This window comes from Puntigrus tetrazona, chromosome 16 (assembly GCF_018831695.1).
Source record: "Puntigrus tetrazona isolate hp1 chromosome 16, ASM1883169v1, whole genome shotgun sequence".
Classification (NCBI taxonomy): domain Eukaryota; kingdom Metazoa; phylum Chordata; class Actinopteri; order Cypriniformes; family Cyprinidae; genus Puntigrus; species Puntigrus tetrazona.
In genome coordinates this window covers 25,675,452-25,700,906 of record NC_056714.1, presented here as the reverse complement: position 1 = coordinate 25,700,906, position 25,455 = coordinate 25,675,452, and the positions used below count along the sequence as shown (strand labels likewise).

General features: G+C 36.6%; 1 protein-coding gene and 1 long non-coding RNA gene across 7 annotated transcripts in view; one reads left to right on the top strand and one right to left on the bottom strand.

The window, feature by feature from the left end:
* Positions 1-25,455, top strand: part of LOC122361130 — a 44,991-nt gene that overhangs the window by 8,803 nt on the left and 10,733 nt on the right. For all 6 annotated transcript variants that reach the window (XR_006252863.1, XR_006252864.1, XR_006252865.1 and 3 more), the window contains 2 exons: positions 1,225-1,268; positions 8,681-8,747. This is a non-coding gene — a long non-coding RNA (uncharacterized LOC122361130). The remainder of the gene's footprint in view (positions 1-1,224; positions 1,269-8,680; positions 8,748-25,455) is intronic.
* ube2e2 (ubiquitin-conjugating enzyme E2E 2) lies at positions 2,395-25,197 on the bottom strand. The gene is made up of 6 exons (XM_043262097.1): positions 25,011-25,197; positions 21,729-21,911; positions 19,055-19,105; positions 6,163-6,295; positions 3,849-3,996; positions 2,395-3,207 (listed from the first exon to the last, which is right to left on the bottom strand). The coding sequence occupies exons 2-6, from the start codon at positions 21,902-21,904 to the stop codon at positions 3,110-3,112; spliced, it is 606 nt and encodes a 201-aa protein (XP_043118032.1). The 5' UTR covers positions 21,905-21,911; positions 25,011-25,197; the 3' UTR covers positions 2,395-3,109.

The window sequence follows — 25,455 nt, the reverse complement described above, 5'->3', positions numbered from 1 at the left end:
ATATATACACACACACACACACACATACATACATACACACATGTATATACACATATATATATATATATCATTTTGAATAGTGTAGGTTTAATCAAGCGAACTATTAAGTGAACTACAGCTGACTACACAAGTGAACAAACGAGCTCATTTCTGAAGGAAACACTCGACAGACAGAGCTTGACTCGAGGAAACGGAGAACTTGACATTTAATGATTTCGGGCTGTGAACTTCGCAGTGATTAGCCAACCTTTTTGACATTTGCGGCGAGCATTTGCTCATCCTTCAAATCCGCAACAGCCGATAGATGCGTGTGATGTGTGTGAAAGGTTATCCTGTAGAATTTACAAGACACTTCGGTCGTTATCATATGATTTTTTTTACACAGCACGTGAACTGTGAACTCCTAACGATGGATACCAAATGAAATGTTTCCCAATCTTATCACGGTGAACCGGAAATAACGACGTCGTGTCGCCTTTGGCTAATATAAACTGATCATACGATGTAGAATTATAGGCTAATTGTTTAATAAGCGACGAACAAATGTCTTATTTATTTTACAGCTAACGGTTGTTTTAAGGCACTATTGTTATGGTAAAAAGTTAAATAAGTAGTACAGTTTATTAATAAAGTTAGAATAACATACTGAATAGTTTTCGCCAGAGAGCCGTTAAAAAACGGATTTAGCCGAGCGGGATTTTTACTGTTGCTAAGCAACGTAGTAACGGCTCACTGAGGCCTCGGGTGATCGTCCAATCAGAAGCAGAGGAACGGCCGGCGTGGTTTTATACGTCGTTGTAGCTTATCTACAATTGCGCTTTTAGTCTAACGTCTGACTAGTTTGGTGTAGTACATATCGCTAAATTCTCTTCCAAAACTACTATAACGACACGCCTTCGGTGCCTTTTTGCTCTGGCAAAGTGAATTTCGGTGGAAAGATGACAAACACGTGTAAGTTACGACGATAAAAACCGAAAATGAGTAACAAAGCGGTGCAGCTGAGGAAAACGAACACTTCAGAATGTGTTTATTTGTCTACTGCTGTACTACAAACCTTAAAAACCACCTTTAAGAGTCATATACAACACTTTTAAGCACGAGTAAGGCTAATCTTAGTAAGTGTATACACCTTTGCTTAAAAATGACGGACAAGAGTTAAGAACCTTGCCTGTATCTTGAAAACCATTTCTAAAAGTAACAAAGTGCTGTTTATTTTTCTTACAGGGAATCTAATCAGTTTCCTCAGGCAGAAATTCACAGGATAACAGGTAGAGGATCAACTCCGATTCATTCGTAAACTACCGCTTTGTTAACTTATCCAGTGTTCATCTTGACATTGTTTAACCGGCCAAAAATAAGGAAAACACGTGTATCTTCTGCACAAATTACTATTATTCCCATTTAACTCTTTCAATTTTTGGTTGCATGTACAATTTTATACACTAAAACAAAAAGTGCAATACCGATTACATTTTATCTGATATTTAGTTTTAGTAATTGTAGTACTTTTTTAAACACTGATATTTTTAAATCGCACAAGAATGTATCGATACGAGTGAATAAAAAAAATAATATTACAAATACTAATGCAGTCATCACAAAATAAAATCACTAAAGGCAATATTTTATGTTATAGTTATAATAACAACAACAACAACAAGAGAGAAAACTTGTGCATGTTCTGTTTTACACACGTCCAATAATGTTTACTCAAAAATCTGCCAACTTAGCAAAACACATGACAAGTGGACAATCAAAAATCCGCATAAAAATAACTAAAACATGATTTGGTGCAAATAGTAGAATACGTAGGGCAGTTTCTTAGTGAAACTGAATCTGATAAGTTTTCATATTTCTACAATATATAACCAGAACTCTTGCATGATACGTTTATTAGATAAAACAAGTTGAAGTATAAGAGATAACGCTAGCGTTTTTTTTTTAAATACCCTGCATCTGAGACATATAGAGGTAAACCATCACGTAGCACACAACCGAAACTAAATTGGATAATTTTTTTGAAAAGGTTCTTAACCGATATTGGTTTTGCCTGGTGCTGGTATCAAGAGAGCAGGGCAGATAATGGATATATGGATTATAATACAACTTCAAGACAGCAAATATCGAACTGCTGACTTTCAATAAAAGTTATTTAACACAGTATTTATCATTTTAAGTGTTTGAGAGTAAATCCTTTCAAGCATGACTTGATGTGCATCCGTTGGCAATGTTTTGAAACGCTTCCGATGAGCCAAACTTGTCGTTTTTTTATTAATCTCTGCAAAAAATTTTAGTAAGGATTTTGCGATGTTTAAAGCGCTCGTGACAGATGCTCAGGAAGTCACACTAGAGAGAAAAACGCATGCACTGAACATCAACGTTACATACAAGAAATGACAATTCAGCCACAGTGTTTATTTATGGTGTTTTTCATGAAGCAAGTGCACAACAGTCCATTCTGGCCAGAGGTGGCATGTAGCAATATGTACACATCTTTTTTTTTTTTTTTCCTTTTCATTTTGTTTTTAATTCACAAGCGAGCCTATCGTCGAGTGGCTGCCATGACTTTAAAAAATACATACAAACAAAACAAGAGGGCCGAGTTCGGAGTCGAAAGGATGCGACTGGTCATCCGTTTACATGCATGGAAATCTTACTGACTTCTAACAAAAAGGAGAGAGAGAGGAGAAAAGAAAGATGCACACTATACGGTGATGAGAAAAACAAAAGTAGTTCATAAGCTGTATTTGTTCCTGATGCCACTTAAAAAGAAAGATATACATACATTAAGTTGAAGGACAATAATAATAATAATAATAATAACAATAGTATTCCTTTTCTCCTAAGGTAATTCAAACATTCAGATAATTGGAAAATAAAGTCCCAATCTACTCTTTGTATAAAAAGAAGCTTTCAAGTCAACAAGGAACAAAGGACAGTTTCTTCACAGAAAGGTCTACAGGAAGTTGGAAGGAAGAGGGGCCAGATCTATTGTTGCACTTGGTGAGTGTGCTTTCAGCAGACGGGGAGAGGTAGAGGCACAGTAGGGCTGAGGGGGGATATAGTGTGTGTTTGTGTCGAGGAGGGGAGCCATACTTTACGGCACGCTTTATGTGGCGTATCTCTTCGTCCACTGTTTAGCTATTCTGTCATGTTCTGTTCTGTTGGTCAAGTACTGTGTGGCGATGCTCCCGACCAGAGGATCCGCTGCGGACACAAGAGCGGTCATCGGCGCGTTAAACATTTCAATCCGCTGCTTGGGGGCGAAATTACTGCGCATGCTCACGGTTAATGATTTGAACGCAGACCTAACTGCAGCTGCACAGCTGAAGGAAAATGTTTTTCCATAAAAAATAAAATTATAAAATATTTTTTAAATAATTATTAGTAACAAAAATAAACATTACACAACAAAAAATATTGTAATTGTAAAATTCAACTAAATATTTAAGAAATATTAGTAATAAATTAATATTATATAATCAAACTTAATATTTACAGTTTAATAATAATAATAGCATTTTAGCAGGGACAATAATATAAGATTATTATAACATCAATAATATATTCTTATATTAAACAAAATAAGAAATATTACGTAACATACAAGAAAAAAACAGTATAATAGTACAATAATAATGAAATAATGAAATATATATATATATATACACACACACACAATTTTGTTTTTACAAATTAAATTATTTATGAATTATTTATTCGTACAGCCCTACTTTTAGCTTATATATGAAACTTAAGCAAGCATGCAACTCGTCCCGCACCGTTTGTGCTACAGACATGAAACACGCCTCAGTCATGGGACTTTGTGATCAGAAGAACAGTCTTACCTGGGTTACAGTCTGTGAGTAGAGAGCAGATGGACAGCAGCACCTTAGAGATGGTGAGGGCAGGACTCCAGTTGTCCTTCAGGATGTCCAAACAGATCACACCCTGACTGTTGATGTTACAGTGGTAGATCCTCGTACGAAACGTTACCTAAAAAACAACAAGAAATTCACTGGAAGGCTGATCGGATTGATAGAACTGCATTAATGCACCTTGTATTACACAAGCTAGGATTAACATAGAAACCAGACAATTCATGTATAATAAACTAAAACTATATATTTTACGTGTATATATATATATATATATATATATATATATATATATATATATATATATATATTTATATAAAATATATTTTTTTCTAAAATATCACTTCTGCTAATAACACAAAGAATATTGCTTTTCCATGGTACAGAAATGATAAACTTTACTTTTTAAAATGTTTAAAGTAATGCATTTATTTTATTTATTCTTTTTGCTTTAAATAGCGTTTGCTTTAAATAGCAATAAACAAATGTAAAGTGATGCATTATCTAGCTGTGTGGTGTAGTGGAGTAAACTTTCAGCCATTTAAAGAGCCAAATCACGGTGGAGGGATGAATTCACTAGATCTGGATTAATATATGATATCTTTCACAACTTAAAATAGACCTGGACGTGAGACGAGTAACTGTTCCATGCACATTGCAAATGTTATGCGTGTTGCATTGTTTGCACAAATCCTTTTTAATCAGCTAAATAACAGCATGAATTCTCCACCTGAATCAATTGCTGTGGTTAATATCCGAGGTTATGCCAAGTATCTTAAAACATGGGAAACCCGTCTCTGTATGAACTAGGAACTAAACTAAAAAAAGCTCAGCATGTTCGGAGCGTGCGAGACATCTGTGCAAGAGCCCGAGGCTTTCAGGGCAAACCTTTAATGGACCTTGACATTCCTTGCCTTGAGATTCATGACAGTTTAATTGCCACCAGAACGACTTCCTCTATCCTGTCTACCTACAAACCCACAAGAGCCTGGAGAACAAACTCATACGGGATGTACCGTAGCCATCACTAAATGAACATCCTGCTTTACATGGGGTTTAGAGACTGATTGGAAGAGTGTTAAAGGACAACGACAGAGACACATGGGCCCCGGGGACCGTGCTGCTGAGGGGGCTGGGATGACAGAGACTGAATAAAACGGCCCTTAAGGCACTTAAGTTCACCAGTAAACAGCTTTTCAAATGTCTCAACTGAAGTAGCAGTAATTATTTGAAGGAGGAAGTAGAAGGTTAATAGAATCAAATTTAACTGCCGCAAGTAGCAATAAGTGCTGCAGTTTTTTAATAATTCTTTATTAATAAATAATACAATTTCTCAATAATGTAACACTTTACAATAAGGTTAGTTGACTCGTACAGTAGAACGATACTTCAACAGCATTTATAAAATCTTAGTTCATTTCAACACACACTAATTCATTATTAAAATTACAAGCTGAGCTTGCGCCGTGAACAATGAACTACTGTATTTTTTAATTAACTTTACCATTAATGTTACCAAATGACACACACACTCTAATTTTTTATATATATATATATATATATATATATATATATATATATATATATATATATATATATATATATATATATATATATAAACAATTGTTATATAAAGAATTATTATTATTAAAATTATGCATATAGAAATACATATACACAAAATCAAAACCTTTTGTATAATACAGGTCTATTCAAACTTGATCCTGGAGGGCTGGTGTCTGACAGAGTTTAACTCGCCTCAACCCACCTGCATGAAAGAACTTGATTAGCTGCTTCAGGTGCGTTTAGGGTCGGAACTAAACTCTGCAGGACACCGGCCCTCCAAGACCGAGCTATAATAATGTGTGTAATAGCTTGTAATAGCAATATATCATGTTACATAACAAACGCTCATCACCAAACACCACTGACTTTACATGCACTACTAGACTACCCCTTTTTTAGAACAGAAAAAGGCACTTCTAAAACTGTGGCAACTGTGTTCTTTAAAAGTTGTATTTCCATCTCCGCAATGCTGATCCACTGACTCGCTCATAAAGTTGAATCAGTTTTGTTTTAATAAACGAGTATTATTCAGTCACTTGTCGCCACTTACTGGCATAAATGATATTTGCAGCAAGAGCTGCAGATGCATTAGTTGCTGATTTCTCTTATTGGCCATGTATCTCAGATGCTCAGCATTTGGCATCAGGCATTCAGCAGCCCTACTCTTCAGTTGACACAGAATCGTTCATATCATGCATATTCATTTCTTTGCTCTTACCTTGGGTGGTTTAAATGGGTAGTCGGGTGTAAATGCAATGTCAAGGAAAAAGACCCCTCCTTCATACACAGAGCCCGGTGGTCCTAAAATAGTTGACCTCCATTCATAGATGTTGTCTCCTTTGGGACCGGCGCTGTTAGCAGAACAAAGAGAAGAGGTTTGAGAACTTAAACAGAGACTGAGCAGCCATTCCAGGAAGATAAATCATCATTAATTCATGAGTAAGACACCAAGGAGGAACAAGACCCTGCCGACACATCACCACTGGCCTCACGCTAAAGTAGACAAATCACTGAAAACCAGATGGTCTCTCTCTCCACTGACCATCTTTGGAAGCTAGCAGTCTTAGAGTTTGCCAGCTACCTCAAGATGCAATGCATTATGTGGAATCTAGTCATAAAATGTGATTCTCTGTATAATGCGGAACATTGTGGAATTTGGACTGGTGTCTGTGAATATTAAGCTGTACATAATATTATTTAAATATGAATCCTGCATGTTGTGCATGTCTCTGAATGGCGCGAATGCTTCAAGCTCAGTGTTTTTAGCCTCCGCTGCCTCAATATATGGGTACATCATTTCTACAACTGCTCTGAGAGTCATTTCACGAGCAGTTTACAGTTTCTTCTGACTAAAACTACAGTCAGAAACTTAAAAAGGCATTACATCAACCCATTAAAATAAAAGTTACTACTACGTAATATTTGCCTAAACAAAAATGTACAACAGTATTTCTGAAAAATAGAAGGAAAAAAAACCCATAAATACACAAAATAAAAAAAAAATCCCACAGAATTTAAATAAAAATAAATGAGAAAACTTTTTTATAGGGCCTTAAACTTAAATTGCAGTTAAATTGTGTAAGTCTTATGATTTCAATTAATTAGACATGCTTTTTGATTAACAACATTTAATTCAACCACTGAAACTAAACTAAAAAAATAAAAAATATTTTGAGAAAAAATAAAACTAAATCTTACAGGGCTCCAAAAAAACTATTTAAAAGATGAATTAACCTTTTAAAAATAAATCTAATTCAAACATGCAATTTTAGTGCGATAAAGATCACAAGAAACACTTAGACAGAAGTGTTTTAAGAAAATGAGAAATTGTTTCTGAGTGTGCTATTATAAATCCATAAAATAAGTGTAAATTCACCGTCAGATCTGTGGAAACAGTGCTGATGGCTGAGACAAAGCTGGTGAAGAAAGAAAAACAGGACTTTGGAGCATATCTTTGAGCTCGTTTGTCAAAGGGCTGCCACAACTGCAGGATTCCCTCGTGATAAGTGTCATATTGAAGATTTACGACTCGTTCGACTGCTGTATCTGTGCCAGACAAACAGACCGGGAGCAGATTCAGCCCATAATAACAAACAAGCCTCAGATCTAGGCTCTGGTAAACAGTCCGTCCCGCCGCTCTTTTTCTCTTAATTCGTTTGTGTTCATAAACGGATGCCCGTACATTTCAAGAGAAAATGTGAATGGTAGCTGTGTGGCTGTTCTGGTTGTTTCCAGGGTATAAACTAGGTTGTTTCAATGAGTAATCGCGATAAATACTTTCAGTACTGACCCAAATAAACGCGATTAGGATTTGTGCCAAAATTAAGCAGTCTTACTAAGTGTCTATGATCTTCCGATCGCTCTGGTTTCGTTCAAGGTGCGTCTGTGGGATGTTTTTCACCCATTTTGTCACGCTTCAGGTAAAAAATGACACATTTGATTATTAACAGCACACCTTTCCTCAACCATGATTTAAGGATCCATTCATTTCTGGATATTACACACACAATGAAGTTTAATAATCCAAACAAATCACTAACTGCAAGTACGAGTAATATTAATAACACCACTAATCACACACATACCACTCTGGTTAATGGCGTGATGTTGAAATCAATGATATTAGAAAAATCTTAATTTAACTCTGAAATTCCTGACCACTTGTCATTTCATTCAACATTTTCTTTTGGCCCCGGGGCGACGAGTAACATCAGCTGTAATCAAAGTTTCACCAGCAAAAGAAAGAAACAGAAATAATACACTCTAGTTACAAAGTGAAAAATGATCCGAGAAGAAAACGTCTGTAAAATTGAGCGGCGTCGTTCAACAGACGAAACCGTCCTCAGATGTAGTTACAGCCATAAATCACACTCCGTCTCTAAGGTGCTTAAAATGTATAGCTGTGCAGTAAACACCAATATAAACGTCAAAAAACACACACACACTCAAAAAGAAAAGTAGTAGTAATTCATGTAGCGGAAAAAGTGAACAATTAACTATAATGTTGTATGTGCCACTATCCTTGAAACCATTAAGTTTGACCCAAGTTTTTAACCATTTAGAATAGAGTCAAATCTAATATGATCACTTGTATAAGCAAAATATGTCGCTTTATTTTTATATAAGCATCTGTTACACTGAATGAAATTATTTCACTAATATTCAGACATTTTAAAGCAGCTACTTTACTTGGATTTTTCTTTTTTTTAATACATCACTTTTCTAAATTGAATTAGATGCAGACACCTAAACGGGATGTTTTATCTTTGACCCACATCTATCCTGCCATCCATCCATCACAAGGTAAGTGAAAGGTAATTATTTCAAATATTATACATGTATTATGTATATGTATTTTTATTTAATACACACACCAAAACACAGAATAATATAACAACACGTGCACATTGAGTAGTGTGAAAAAGGATGTGGGAAATCTCATTAGAGATGAGTGATGCCGTTCAACAGGCGTGTGTGTTGGATGAACAGGAAGCTGTTGAGTTGCTCTGTGCTTCTGGGCAGCCGCCTTCTGACCAAATTCTCAAACTGACCAAAAAGCACAGAAATTTAATACTTTGGTTTAAGGGTTTGTTCAAATCACTAACCCATGAACAATAATAACGCACTAATAAGTCTGAATGACACACAGGCTGAAGTGTGCTTGAACTGGTGGTTTGTGGTTCTTCTAGTTAGCGGGTCATTTACTGTAAATGCCCATGTCATGACAATTAACTGACGGCATGTGCCAGTGGGCAAAACCTCTGTTCGGATCTCTGGGCGCATGCCAATGCCGACGGTTGCCCCGCAACAACCAACCCCCTCCACCATCACCACCGCTGGCCACGGTGAATGAGTTTAAACAGAGCAGTTAACCGACCTTGTTATTGAGCTTTCAGCTTCCTATTCAAGCTCATTAGACTTGGAGAAAACCCCCCAAAAAAACTACAAACCAAAAAAAAGAGACTAAAATCAAAAACTGCACTGGTCCAGCACTCCACTTTAAAACCTTGAATTCTAGCACAAAAGACATGCATTGCATTTGTTTTAACCGCTCTAATAACACTTACATGCAAACCAAACCCTGATGCATGAATAACTATATATCAAAAGTAACACTGGCTAAGAAAAATTAACTATTTGCTAAAACGCAGAAATGCAAATGAGTAATGGTCGCCTCACAGAAACAGAAATAGCTGCAGAGCTTTAAAGAATCCTGCTGGACTTGTGGGTAAAGCAGTTACATTTAACGTAATCATTAACAATATAAAAGCATAACACAGTGTTATTAAAGATTAGATGCTTAGTGTGTGTTTTTTTAATTGAATTAAGAAAACATTTTTAACAGGACTTTAATGTAATGGTTTTAAACCTAAATTGCAGTTAAATTGTGTACGTTTCATGATTTAAAATATATTAGACGTGCTTTTTCATTAAACATTATTTTAAAACGTATACTGCTGAAATATTAGGCGCTCGGGGCAACAGTGGATGAGCGTTCGTTCTTGTGCAGACCATCTCAAAATCACACCTGACAAACAAGAGGACTGCCATCGCTGACAAGCGACACGGTTACCGTGCCAACCGCATCCACTGCCAAAACGATTCTGCCGAGATCTCACGTCTGCTTGAGCCAGCAGACCATCGCTGCTCTTTTCCCAAACACACGCTCATCCCCCACACAGAGAGAAAAACAGCAAACCACAACCTACTTATTCCTGCAGCTCGCATCTCCTCATGACTAACTGTACAAGCAGTCCACTAAAAGCTCTTCAAAGTTTGATGGTCTAGTGTTACTCACACGACTCGGAGATCCGCCTGAACACGAAAACACACTCAACAAGTACAGGTGCTCTGCGCTGGGGTCGAGTCAAGGGCTGGCCGGCGTGTTTGACATGGTTTTAATCACAGTGACTTTATTGTCTTAACTTTTCATTTTATTATGCTTGCTAGATCAGATATTCGTCTTTGGCACTGGTGACACGAACACATCCACGTTAACAACACAACAAAATAGTTTTGCGACTAAACACTTCCCTACGCCTTACAAATCATCATCCACAGTAATACATGGGTCAATAACCAGAAAGGGTTTAACCACAAAAACAAGTGTAATATTGCTTTAAATTGTTGTTTTCCCTCAAAAACTAGTTTTCGGTTTAAATTAATTGCATTCTTTCTGAGCCAAATATAAATAAAATCGCACATTTTTCCCTGATTTACTCACTAAAAGGGCATTCAGCGTAACAATCTTGTCAGGCACATTTACAAAAAATTTAATTCATGACACATTAAAATAATTACCCTGGTTTTGCCCAATTGCCAGCAAGATTTCTACTTAGAAGCTTCCTTTAATATATATACAGATAGATAGATAGATAGATAGATAGAGGGAATAAGTCTAGAATAAGCATGTTGTTTGAATTTTGACATTTTTAAATTGTAACATTTTATTCTCAATTTTTTTTTTTTTTAAAGTAGACACTTTCTTGACATAAAAATCACTTTTGCGAATTTCTTTTGATGAGTGCATCTTAAAGTCTTTGACCAACATACATTAAAAAACAAATTTAAACGCTGCATTTAAAAGGCATAAAATGCAAATCCTGTCATCATTTATGGGCCCCGATTCCAAACCCGTATGACCCTCTTCTGTCAAAAAAAAAGAGTGAAAATAGTCCAAAATGACTCCAAAGAACAGTAAAGGACATTAGAAAAGTCATTAGACTAAACTTTGCAGTTGACTCATTCCTGCGAATCGGTTTTTCATGTTTCAACGATTCCAAACATAAAACTTTCATAGTCTTTGTATGCATAAAAAATCTAAACGATTTCCTTTCAAAATGACAGAAAAAAAAACCCAAACCACGTGAGGGTATAATTGTGCAATTATGTAGTTCAATCCGAGATAGCCACTGTGCATTTCGAAAAAGATTACAGTCATCTACCACACATAAACGTGATTTAATGACGCCCAAATGGAAATTTAGTCTAAAGCCTCTGTACTTTTGGCTCTTAAAAACTGTGTGCATCAATTTAAGGATCTCTCTCTCTCTCTCTACGCTGTTAGGGATAGACTTACAATCTTCACGTTTATCCAAACATTTTCATCTAATCACAAAGAGCAGTTCATTCGAGAAATGGCAGTAAGAATTGTAACTTCAGGATGTGGAGTTATGACGACAAACAACATATCTTTCTCCGTTTGCTTTTGTACCCCTGCTTTACTGAGCACATAATTACTGCAAAAAGAAAATGCAATGTGAAACAATGTGTGATTATTAATGTGTGGGCTGCAGGCAAGGTTGCTCGATCTGTCAATGTGCAAAACTAATTAGCAAACACACATTCAGCCAGAAGGTCAGAGCGGAATTAAACAGAAGCTGCAGGCACAGACATAATCAACTATAAAACGAGCAGATTTTAACGTAACGGCTCTGACATGTTTAATCAATGACGAATGCGGTAGATGAAAACATTATTAAATACGACCCTCGTTAACGCTCGTTGATAAAGACGGACAACGCAGTTTAGCGCACACCTGAGAGATTGTAAAAATCCTTTCATTTACTCGCTCTCATGTCACGGCAAACCTGCAGGAAAGCGAAACGTTTGGAGGAAAACCGTAGGTCACTAATAAAAGTAAATGGGGACCGGGACTCAAAAACAGTGATTTAGTATAGTTTAACATTTCTGGATCCATTTGAAAGCTTTTCACAGAAAATTGCTTCCGCTGCCGTGGTTCTCTCTCTAATCTCAGTAATATGGAGACAAGACATTAAAACATGATGAACATAAAATTTGGCATCATTTTTTCTTTCTTTTTTACATTTATTGATTGATTGGTTGATTTTAATCCGTCTTATTTATCGATTTATTTCTCTTTAAATGCCAATTTATTGATTGCTTTATTTTAATTAGTTTGATTTATTTTTATTGATTTATTAATTTTACTGTAATGATTTATTGTGCTTATATATATATATATATATATATATATATATATATATATATATATATATATATATATATATATATATATATATATATATATATATATATATAGCAAAATATAAAATTAATCAAAAAATTAATCAATAAAATTAAGTAAAATAAAACCATGTAAATAATGAATAACAGTATATTAAATTAATCAGTTTACTGATTGTTATTCATTATTTACATGGTTTTATTTTACTATAAATCAATTCATCTTTCTTGATTTAATTTTACTTGATTTACTTTGCCATATCAGGATCAATAAATGCCGTTTCTATTCATATTTTAGATGTGCTTTCTAAAACACTCCTGAAATGTAGACAGCATGTGTCCGCGGCCAAATATTCGGTGCATCTCTAGTTTATTCCTCGCACATAACTTTAAATCATAGCGCACTAGTCGTATAGATTTACGTTCTTTAAGTCACGCTGGTTTGGAGCAACACAAGGCCAAGTAAATGATCGCATTTTGTTTTCGTCAATGAACATTTGCTTTAAATTGTTTATATAATCAGCATCTCTATCCAAAGAGAGACATTATCTGCCAGAGTTCAGCGTTTCTGCGCAGTACTCTTCTGTAATTGTGTATTCATTCAGTTAATATGGTCTATTATGCAGTGCTGCGGTGGTTATCAGAACAGGAACTTAATGAAGCAATCTTCTCTTCCTCTGACCGTGAAATACCCCGCTACCAATTACTGCTGCGGCAGCTGAGTCGAGTCTTGTCTGTGCTTTCTCTGATGATACGGCTTCTTTTAATGACACCGTCCAATAGCTCATCTCCCGCACAAATACGCAAGCAATTAGTTCCGAAACAAGCGCTTAAGAGGGAAATATTTGCTCGATCAGGGCCCGAGTGAATATCCCATTACAACGCGACACAATAGAATTTTCCATGTCAGTTCAAAGTGTTTATTCTGCCTGGCTGCCGAATTCCGTTGCACAGAAGTACCATGATAGGTCCTTTTCAGTGCTTCGATTGTGTGCGTAATCTGATTTCCACGCAAATCTATTAGAAATGCCAGGGGGTCAATATTAAACTCAGAGAATTTAAGAGTTATGCTACATATCGAAATCAAATCCCCCCGAAGGCGGCCGAACAGTGGGCTCGTATGCTCGCCTTAGGCCGCCTATGAATAATGCATCACGGATAATTATAATAATAAACAGGCTTTGCACACTGTGCGTGAGTGATACTACTTCTGAAGCATAAAGCGCACAAAGCCGTGGAGCAAATTGCCTCTAATTCTCCCTGAATTAAAATGCTTTAAAATGTAAGAATATGCTACCATCTGCGGCTCTGATATTTATAACGGACACTTGCATCATGAAAGTAAAGCGAATTCATCATCCTTCTGCTCTGACTTGTGAAAAATACCTTTTTTCAGATGCTTTTAACCCGAGAGAGACCGTAAACCTAGCACAACAGCGTTACAAACGCCACTCATAAATAAATTACAATTATATAATGTATGAAAAATTAAACAAATGAAGGATAGAAGTAAATAAAATGACTAAACAAACATTAAATGACACATGAAAAAATGCTTAATAAATATATCATATATATATATCATATATATATATATATATATATATATATATAAGTAAATATTATGAATAAATAAGTACAAGTAATAAATAAATACAAATAATTAATGAACTAAACAAAACAAATATTTGGTGACTAAATAATAAAGTAAAAATTAATTTAAAATAAAATAAAGTAAAAATCTAAATTAATTATTAGCCTCCTTTAGATTAATGCTTAAACCCAAGCCGGAGAGTAAACTTGGCACAACATCTATTTTTTTTTTTTTTTTTTTAATTTATTAGCAAATAATTAGGGTTTCATTAAGATCTTAAATAACTGGACTTTATTTGCTTCTAAATGTAGTACAGGAGAAAGTGATGAGAGCTGGTATGTAGATAAACACTGCAGTGTGTTAAATAAACTCCTGCACCGCCGCTCTGCAAACACATCCAGCGTTTGGATAACACTTAAATAAACAGGTAGCTAATGTGATATTTTAAGTGTCGTGCACTGACGATCACAGAGCCAGATCCCTCCTTCCTGTTTGTTCGCGTGTTAAAACATGATCTCAGTGAGCAGCGCAGCAGGATATGCCAAACATTTCCTGCCTTCAAGACTTGAGTATTGAAAATGACTCCAGATCAAACAACGGTCTTTCCACACAAGGAGAAAAAAAATCAGGGCCTGCCAACATGGGTGCAGCTGTCTGAAAACACTTCATAACTAATTCATAGCTGCGTCTTTCTTCAAATACAGGCACCTTCATGTTGTAGGAACTGATTTTTATCGAAACAAACACGTTATGGGGTTTTTTCTGTGTTATATGATGGTCTGACTAAAATGGTCTTGAAAACATTTGACTATTTTGCTACATTTCAAATGTTTTTGATACGTAGCTTTTAATTATTTTACCCCATTTATAGTTCTTCAACTAAGGGCCAGAACAGATATTAATCAAATTAACAAATACCATGTGCAAAGAGAAAAATAGTTTATTATTATTATTATTATTATTATTAAACTGCATATTGCATAAAATTTATAAGCAAATATGCAAAAAGTAAAACATTTTACAAATAATTTTGCAATAACTTTGAAATAGTATTATTATATTATTATTATTATAATACAATCAATTTATTTGTACTTTAGTAGTTGTAGTAGAAGTAATGAAAAAACTTATAAAATAGTTAAAATAAGTACTGTTGTTGTTATAATAACAACAACAACAACAACAACAACAACTGCATATTGTAAAATATTTATTAGCAAATATGCAAAAAGTAAAACATTTTACAAATAATTTTATAAGCGCTTTGAAATTATTGTTATTATTATATTATTATACAATTAATTTGCACTTTAGTAGAAGTAATGAACAAAACTAAAAAACATTGTTTGAAATGTTTTTTAAAATATTATAATAATGTAATATTTTATAATAGTAGTTAGCAATTAATACATAAAACAAATAAGTACACAAAAATATATTTAAAAATGCTTTAAAATATTAAATATGAAATATGTTTAATGTTTTATGATAAAAATGATTAAAATGTCATTTCTAAATCACAAACCGTTTCAGGGTAAAAAGAAAAAAAGATTTAATCAAATGGAGAAAAGGAAAGCAGTGAGTCTAAAGTGTCTAGTAGAAGAAACTCCCATCATGCCTTGTCTGGCCATTAGGAGAAACGACATGCACACTTTCCTCTCTCTGATTTGAATTCTGTGTAGGTTTTATCTCGGGTCTAAGATGGAGGCCTTCGACACACATGATCAAGATCATTTCTGGTGGGCCGCTGCGCTCCCCCCCTCATGAATATGCATATCCTCCCTGCTGCAGCTAATGGTCAGGAGGTGAAAAATGACTCGCGCGGGTTTTCCCTCAGGACTGTAATGCTAATCAACAGCCAGCAGTGTTCCCGGGAACGAGATGTGACATTCCCGTCAGCTGCTGATGCAAGCATCTCACGGAGAATGTCACAACGCACAAACAGGATGCAGGTGTGGGTGCCGCGAGTCAAACAAAACGAATTAATAATACTTTAAGATAAATTCTTATATTAAAACGCAAGACAGAGTTCCGGCATGAAACACTAGATGGCGCAGTCTGATGGGTCTTACTCCATCTGACCTGATGACATCTTTATCGCACGGCACAGCTGATTGGTTTATTCCTGCGTCGGTAGCCAATGAGCTCACTGCTCAACATTCAAATACGTGGCTTCTGTCTGTTGCACCAGAAACCCTCCCCCTTCCCCAGCTCCACCTGTAGAGATCAGCAGTGTAGCACATCTATTTCACCAAGACCAAATATATTAACATCGTCATGTACATTACCATGCCAATCCATGATAGAAGTACATTTAATTCATTACATTCAAATATCAGTTTCTTACATTTAAAAATGTGAAATTTAATAGAAGATAGTCAATCAATTAAAAGTAAAGGAGTCATCAGATGCCCATTGGAGGGAGGGGCCTGTGCAGAATCTGATAGCCTGATTTCAGAAAGGGGATTTTAAAATAGGGATTTATTTAATTTAAAATATTGCTTATTATATTTATTATTATTATTATTATTATTATTATTTTTTTTATTATTATTATATTATTTTTTCACTTAAATACATTTAATTACCATTTACAATTCTGTCATTCTTAATAGAATTTCTTTTGTATCATATTAAATTTATTATTTTATATTTAATAAATAAAGTCTGTTGACTTCAGTCTATAGAATTCTAAGAAAACAATGCACCTCGGGTACATAAAACATCATTTTGTTGCAAAAACAAATGTTCAGGGTTTTTTTTTTCATATTGTTAACTTTTAATCATATTGTTGACCGGAGTGGCTGTTGGTTTCGGTTCTTTCTCTGTTGTAGGCTGTATGGACTCTGTATAGCTCAAATCAAATGGCGAGGTGGGATGGACATGTAACGCGGTCAAGAGAACTACATCCAGCTTCCCTGTAAATAATTGCACGCCTGAAAACATTCGTCAGCCAATCAGATTGAAGCATTCGACAGCCCACATGGTTCTGTATAGCACAAGCAATGCATTTATGTACCGGTGATTAAACAGACTTGGAACTACCTGGTTTTAACGCATTCCTGCCAACCGGAGCCAATCAGAATTGAGTATTCAGATCGCCCATGGCCATTTCTACCGTCTCATGATACTGTACCATAATAACGCCCCCTCCCCCAACAAGGTGTATAACACTAAGTCTTTCCCTCCCAGAGTTACTGTATGTCCCGTCACCTGACCACAATCATGGCGTCATTCACTCCCTGTGAAACAGCAGCTGCTTCCACAACAGCGTAACACTAACAATATGCTGCCAGAGAAAAAAGAAAGTGTTACAGTATTTATTCCAGTCTCGAACGGCGCCTGTTGTTCTCTTTGTTGACAAAATCCTATTACCATCGGTTCAGCTCACAAGCACAAAACCTGTGCACAAATATCCAAAGAACACCTACAGCTTTCCTTTTACAGCCGGGATCAACTCGATATCAATTTGGAGACGCTCCTATTGATACGGGAAGAGTTGAATGGAAAGCGCTCTCACAAAAAACAGCAGCGCTCAATCCTCGCTTGCATCTCACCAGCAGCTTACAAAGTAAACATGATTTATTATTACGCCGGCATCTGGTGCTTCATTCGTCTGGCAGAAGGGACTCGTTTCTCAGGTATGAATGAAGTTAAGAGGATGAAGAGAAACCATGATATAAGATATGATCCGTAAGAACATCCCTCACTGTCACGATAATTCCTAAAAGTGAAGATTTCAGCGTGTTTGCTCCAAGCCATGAATGTGATAACGCCGAATATGACAGCTTTATCAGCGATCTCCATTTACAGACATTGATTTATTCTGAAAGCACTGATATGATCTTTATCCAACAATATCTGTGTGTTAATCTAAATAGAAACAGTGGCATTTCTGAGTGAAAGTTACACCGTTTGTGCTCTGCTTGTGAACACCGCAGTTTATAAAACTGGTCAAGAAATAAATCTAACAGCTGTCTATGGACGGGCGATCAGCCTCAGAGTAAATAATACAACAATAAGAATGAGTTAGTTCCTAATTACTCATTTATGACACGTAACTTATGAAACAACTGCCCGTGGATGTATAAATGACATAATAATAATAATAATAATAATAATAATAATAATAACAACATTACTACACCAGTAAGAAAAAAAGGTTTGGGCATACAAATGTTTTAAAAATATTAATAATGTCATTAAAATAATAAACCAAAAAACCCAAAATATAAAAAATAAATGAATAAAAATCAAACGAAATAAGACTTAACTAAAACAAATAATTATTAAATTAACAACGCTGATAACAGTAAGATTTATTATTATTATAACATGTTTAGTAATAATAAATATTATCATTATTAAAGAAAGCAAAAAAATTATTTATGACACCTAACATTATATAATTATAGTAAACCTGTTTATGACTATGAGATTAGAATTTTTTTTTTTACATTCAAATATTAATAATAAAAACACACTACTACTAATAATATATATATATATATATATATATATATATATATATATATATATATATATATATATATATATATAAATTTTTTAATAAAAATAATGTTTGTATTATTAAACAAACAAAACAACAAGAACGTATTAAATCAATCTCGTCTGACTTCATTAAATTGTAACATTTCATTGAACTGTATTTAGCTAGATAGATATCGGTCATTAAAAACAACAAAACACCAGCTCAGCAACTGTGACGCTCAGGACGGCTGTGAAACGTAGTCTCTAAACGCTAGGGCTAGTGGGTAATTATTCTCCTGATACAAACATGAGGGCAATCAATGACAATGTCAGTTCCAGTTATGTGCTTTATTAAGGTCTGGTTTTCTTCGGAGGCCCCCGGGGAGCCCCAGTCACTCATCCAGCAGCAGCACATGTGGCGGCTCTCTTCTCACTCGCCCGCCTGACAGCCTCATCAACACACAATAACCATTATCCTCTCTGGCCTATTATCTCCCTCTCTCTGTGGCGGAGAGCGGCACAAACAGCAGACGCTTACCTGCAGTTCGGTGGAGGGTCGAGTGTGATTTCTGCAAGCTCCTTCTGAATCCTGCAACAACAAGAAAGCGTCGATGAATTCATTCAGCGGGGATCGTTCACGTACATGCGAACGCCAAATATCGCTAATTGCTGACATTTTATTCTGTACGTGCTCAAGAGCTCGCCCGGCTGAATTGTATGTAGTTGTAAAATGAGCGTCGCGATTTCCTGTAAAACACTTTGTAAATGCAGGCATGCAGCTTTTCAAGTAGGTGATCTAATAGATTTCAACATTTTCAAAATGTACTTTTATTAAGACCCCGGCATCTTCTGCGAGCGATGCCTGTTGTTATCTCGGAGGTCAAAGCGAGCGAAGGCATGCGAAACCAAGCGCTTTTCATTTCCAAGAAAAGTGACTCGCGCACGCAGTAACTCTGACCATCAGGCCCGTTATTTAAAACGCACGCTTCCTCCGACAGGAAACCATACATCATCAAAACATCAACCTTGAGTAGTGGGTCGCTATTTGTGGCATTTTAAGCCACACTATATCACTGAAAAGCAACAATAAGTATGAGCTGTTCAGAAGATAAACAGATTTACGACACCAAATAGATTTATGACATAAAAGTAATTGCTGTGCGTGCATTAATATCAATATGTAACTAGTACATCTCCTGTTTAAAGCTAGGTAAGATTAAAATAAATAAATATATATATATATATATATATATAAAATATAATATATACACACAAATTATACACACATAATTATATTTTTTCATAATTATAAATTATTTTACTATTAGCATTATTGCAATTAAATACAACTTATATAATATACAAATAATTAAAAATAATAAAATTTTCTTATAAAAATAAAAACAAATATTAATTATAATAATAACAACAAATAATAGTATAGTATTCCATTTATTTGTATGTTCTGGATTAAATCTGAATTTATTGCACAAACTATAAAGTGTAATAGTTTTATTTAAACTATTATTTATTTTACATAATTAACATTGTTAACATTCATAATTGGAAAAAAAAAAAAAAAAAAAAATCCCCTTTTTACATTTAAAAAAAGCAGCAGCATGTGGGTTTGGTTTAAGAATGACACGAGTTGGATAATTCTCATTTTCAGGGTTACTCTTCCTTCAGCAAACAAACCACAGTCATTCAGCCGAATCAGTCGATTCCCGTTACTAGGAAAAACGCACGAGCTAATTGTTTTCATTCAGAGGCCCAAAACATCAGCACAGCTTTCTTTCGCGAACAAACACTTTTGATGTTGACGTCTAAACCCCCGAGGGCTCTCGAACCGCGGAACATCAAGCACAGACAAAAACCATCCTCAGCTCAAACGGGCCGGTTTGGATCTCGATACGCGCTCGAAAGCAGCCGCCGCAGTCGCCGTTATAAAAAGCACCGCGTCCCAGGCAAAGCTTTGCTCGACTGATTGCATACTGCCATCGTACTGCAGTCAGGCCTCACAAAATGAACGTGAACCGGCGCGTGGAGAACAATAGAAATGCAGCGGAGCAAACTTCGGCGTGCTCCAATCATCTGCGAACAAACCTAACGTTCACACGTCCCTCGGAGCCACTGCTCAGATCCCTCCGGGGGCCAAAGCATCCAAACATGTTATTTAGTTCGCCAGTTGAAAGCTTTGACACCGAGAGGTTTTTACACGATCCTCTTATAACACAGACCAGCGCGTCTCGACCCACGGGCTGCGGCTCTTTTCGAACGGGGTTGATTTGTACTTTCCCCGACTATTTATTTTCATTGCAGGTAACAAGTTGAAATAGCCATTTATAAACCTGGATCAGGTTTTTGAAGCATGCTTTGGACGGACAGTCTAAAACGAGTAACAGAACTTCAACGCTGCACAATATAGTAACATTTTTCTTTTCCCAAAAGAGAAATCGAACCGTAAAGTCACGCAGCAGTCGATGCATTTCGCTAGACGAACTATTAAAAAAAGCCACGCGTCGGATCAAATCAGCAGGTGTTCCGGCACAAATTTGTTCGTCGCTTGGTACATATTTGCCAAATTATAGCGATGCCAAGATGGACAGGTTGTGTGATGTTTACATTTATGATTAGGCAGACAAAAGAGGGACAAAACCATGCATAAAATCCAACTAATTTAATACCGGTTCATCTTAAAAGATGCTGTTAGTCCGTTTCGTTTGAATTCGTTTATACATGTTGCTTCGCTACTTAACGTTAAGTCAAGACACCTTCATTTAGAAATTATATTAAATGACATTTATTCATTTGGCAGACACTTAATGCAAAGCGACTTACAGTTGAGGAATACAACAAGCGATTTACATTAACTTTCAGTTTCACGCTTTTATATTAAACGACAACAACAGCAACAACAGTTTAACCGAAAGTAAGCGAAGCAAAAAAGGAACAAAACCAGGCAACGTTGAATACTGGATGACGTTAACAATTTTAGGATTAACTTTTAATTGCTTAATTGTGCGAAAGCCGGGGTGGAATCACAAGTCAGCTTCATTCACACAATACAACCTCAAAACAGCTTCACAGTCCAGTAACAGATGCAATGCACACTTCAAAGCCAACATCTACTGTAAAGCAGCACCAACATGACAACAAACGTCCAATGAGATCCCAAAAACCCATTTGCGCAGATTTATCAGCTAGAGAGTTACCTCTTGGCACTGGTGGAGAGTTTGGCTGCGGTTTTACTGGAGATCTTGGTCTCCTTCTTCTTGGGCGCAACCAGATCACGCTCCTGCTGAGGAGGTGCCGTCTCCCGCTGCTCGATATCTGAACTCCCTCCGCTTGTGCTGGGGCTATCATCTGGTCTCTGCACCTCACTAGACATCTTGGCCCTGGAAAAACAACAGGATTCACACACGATTACATTAGCAGACTGCAGAGTGAAGTCACCGGGGTATGAAGTCAATAGTTGTCTTAATTCCAGCTGCGCTGAATTAAGACCAATACGGAGGCTTCTGACCGAATAGCAGGCAGAGGAATTGGATTCACTTAAACGAGAGGTTGTCGACTCCACAATTGTAATTTTAGGTCTGAGCATTGAGCTGTAATTAATACACAGCACACTACAGTATGAACAATTTCTGTGCAAATCATCCATAAATACAGGTCACATTCGTTTCAGTGCTACCGTTTCTGCAATAGTAGTTTTACAAAGAAGCTTTTTTTGCAACAAGGCTGATTATTTTTCGTTTTCCTCAACGTTAGACTAAAACGAATCCTTTCTTACTTTTTTCGGGCCTCGCACATAAAACTCCGTTTAGGTTAGATTGCAGTGTGCATGCATAAAATTTGGGGGAATGCATGTATATTTGCATGGTTTTAGAAGTAACATTTCGCCTTAAGAGCGTACGCATCTTTAGGATGAAATCGCTTTGCGTCACCTTATATACGTTTGCCTAGATTTCATCCAAAAAGTGTTCGTACACACAAACTTTTTGCATATATGCAGAAACTTTCCTCCAAAATTCACGCATATGGAGCCTAAAACACCTTGTACGACTATGCATAACCTCATCTAATTATAACTTCCATATGCATGAGATACATAACCTTTAACCCCAAAAAAACGCAATTGCTTAAAGAATTAACCAATTTGTTATCTGCGTGTAAAACATTTAGTCACTCGATTAAACTATTTTTTTGTTTTATGGATGAGTAATATCTTATCTTTAATTTTAAAGGTCAACAAGTAATAAAAATTCACCCTATTTTCTTTATTGAACATATTATTCCAATATGTCAAGCCCGTTAACCGTCACGTTCGTTCTAATATGCATAATCCATTTTTCACAATTCCAATGGATTAAGCCACGTTTTCTTTTTTGCACATACATGTCCAAATACGACGCTGAAGGTCTTCTATGGAGACTTGCATCCTTTTAGCCGGATTAAGACGGTCATCATAACGCGGTCCCACTTCTCATTCAGGAGGAATTTCGAGCAGGCATTTCCTGTACGATCACAGGAAGTAGACCGAAATGAAATAATACTCTAGAATTCTATCCCAGACGTTTGATCACCGCGAAATCGTGATTTAGATGTTTATCTGATCCGCGAGGGTGCCGCTCGCTCTTCTCAAACGACGAGCAGAAATTCTTTCTGATGTTATCACGAGATGCGGCGGCGAGGAAAACCCTCTGATCACAGGCTTTAAAAGCCACACGAGTCCAGCTAATAAATACCTATGGAACCCGCGCTCTCAGCTCAGCGTTTAAACCCAGATAAAAGATGCATGATGTTGAGAGAGCACCAACGCACACCAAGAATAGAGGCATCTCTTTAAAGTCGGCCGTTCGTGGGACGAAGTCTGCGTCCGGGTCACCTCTTTTTCAGATCCAAGTAGTAAACGATCGCAGATACACCAACAGGAAGGTATTAACACTTCAGAGAGCGGATTTTACGGGTCAGCTCGTTTTGTGACAATGTGGGAAATGAGTCATAAAACATTTCAACTGCAGCACACATGCAGCCATGCCGGAGAGTTAACGGCTCCGAGTCCGAATACAGCCGCGCTTCGGGGTTTTTAGGCACAACACCGTCGGTTTACGGTCCCGCGCGAGTTATTATTTCCCTTCAAATACAGCATGCTTCATTGCAGTCACTGATAAATCGCATCAATGCGCGAGTCTCGGGTTCCGTTTAAGCGACCTTTAGTCCCTCGTTCACTCATTCAGAGGTAATGTGTCTTAATGCTTAAGATCTGGACTGAAATTAAAAGGCTAAACCTCTCGCGGTCCACACAAACTGCACCGTTGTGCAAGAAAAGCAATTCAGCCCTTTAATATAAACACTGCAAAGTAGAACAAGAATGATTCCTTTTCATGGAATGACCCACATGGTTGGTCTCGTTCCCATTTGTTTCTCCTTCACAGATTTTATTTTATTTTTAAAAAAAAAAGTTTCAAATGTTTAAAAAGTTTTGCATTCTCTCTCCTTCTCGATTTTATATTATATTATTGTATTTTACACACGTCAGTATAAACGAATTGTGTGTAATATTTTGATTCATTTTTTTAAAGAATGCATAGCATGTATGCATGCATATAAATACACACTAATATATATATATATATATATAATAAATAAGTGTGTATTTATATGCATGCATCTCTTCAGGAGTGTATTTTTACATGTTGGCTATGAATACACAATACAGTAACGCAAACCAGTAACACAATAGTACATGAGGCTATGCACTGTTTTAGGTTCACCAAATGTACTTTAACCATAACATGCATAAATCTGCTACAGAACAAAAAAAATGCTCCCACGAAGGTACCTGACGGTGGATCTTTTTAGGGGATCTTTCAACAGCAAAGCACACATTCACTGTAAGGCTCTATTGTAGTATAGTGATTATTTGGGCAGTGTAATGAGTAATAAAGGTACCATTTTAGGTCCTCGAGCCTAACCATTGGGAGTCTAGGCTGTGTTTCACAACAGAATACTAAATGTGCGCTCAACAGAACACCCCAAAAGGGTGTCTCCACAACATCAAGGGTGTTCTCCATTTAAAGCACGCAGAGGTGCTGACCATCTCGCGTAAAGCACAACGTGAAGGGCATTGTAGGAAATCATTGAAGCACCTGGCTGTCAGACTGCGCTGCAAACGCAGAAACCCTGCTGCTGCAGCAGCTGCACGCGCGACGCGCGCTACAGAGGAGCGTCTATTTATGCGGGAGGCCGCGAGCGCTTCGCGATCCCGCACAAAATACGCGGATCGAACGCGCCCGTCGAGCCCCGTCGAGCTTCCGCCGCGATATCTCCCCCAGCGCGGGGAAAACCACGCGACGATTCGCCCCTGATGACCACGACGAGCGAACTGGCTCGGCACAAAGGAGAAGGCTGGTCCCGCACATCCCCGCACGCCGAGGGGCGAAAACAAGCACTTTCGCGGGACATTTAGCGACTTTTCGCGCGAGGATATTTACCTGGCGAGCGGCCGTCGATGTGGAGTCCCGGTTCGCTTTTCCTGGATGATACCGTGTAGTCGGAGTCGGGCCGTCCGCTCGTTCTCGTCTCGTCGCTATTTAACTGAAGGAAGGTAGCAGAAAAAAAGCGATTACAGAAACCGAAGCAGCCGGACCGCCTCTACGCGCGCTCCCGCCTCGGCCGTGCACACGCGGCGCGCGAGCGTCGAATCGCTTCGCTGCGCGTGAGAGGACAGGTTTGACCCTGGAACACAAAACCTACATTTTGTGAAATTGAGATTTATAAACAATATAAAGCTGAATATATATATATATATATATATATATATATATATATATATATATATATATATATATATATATATATATATATATATATGTGTGTGTATATATATATGTGTGTGTGTGTATATATATATATATATATATATATGTATGTATAATG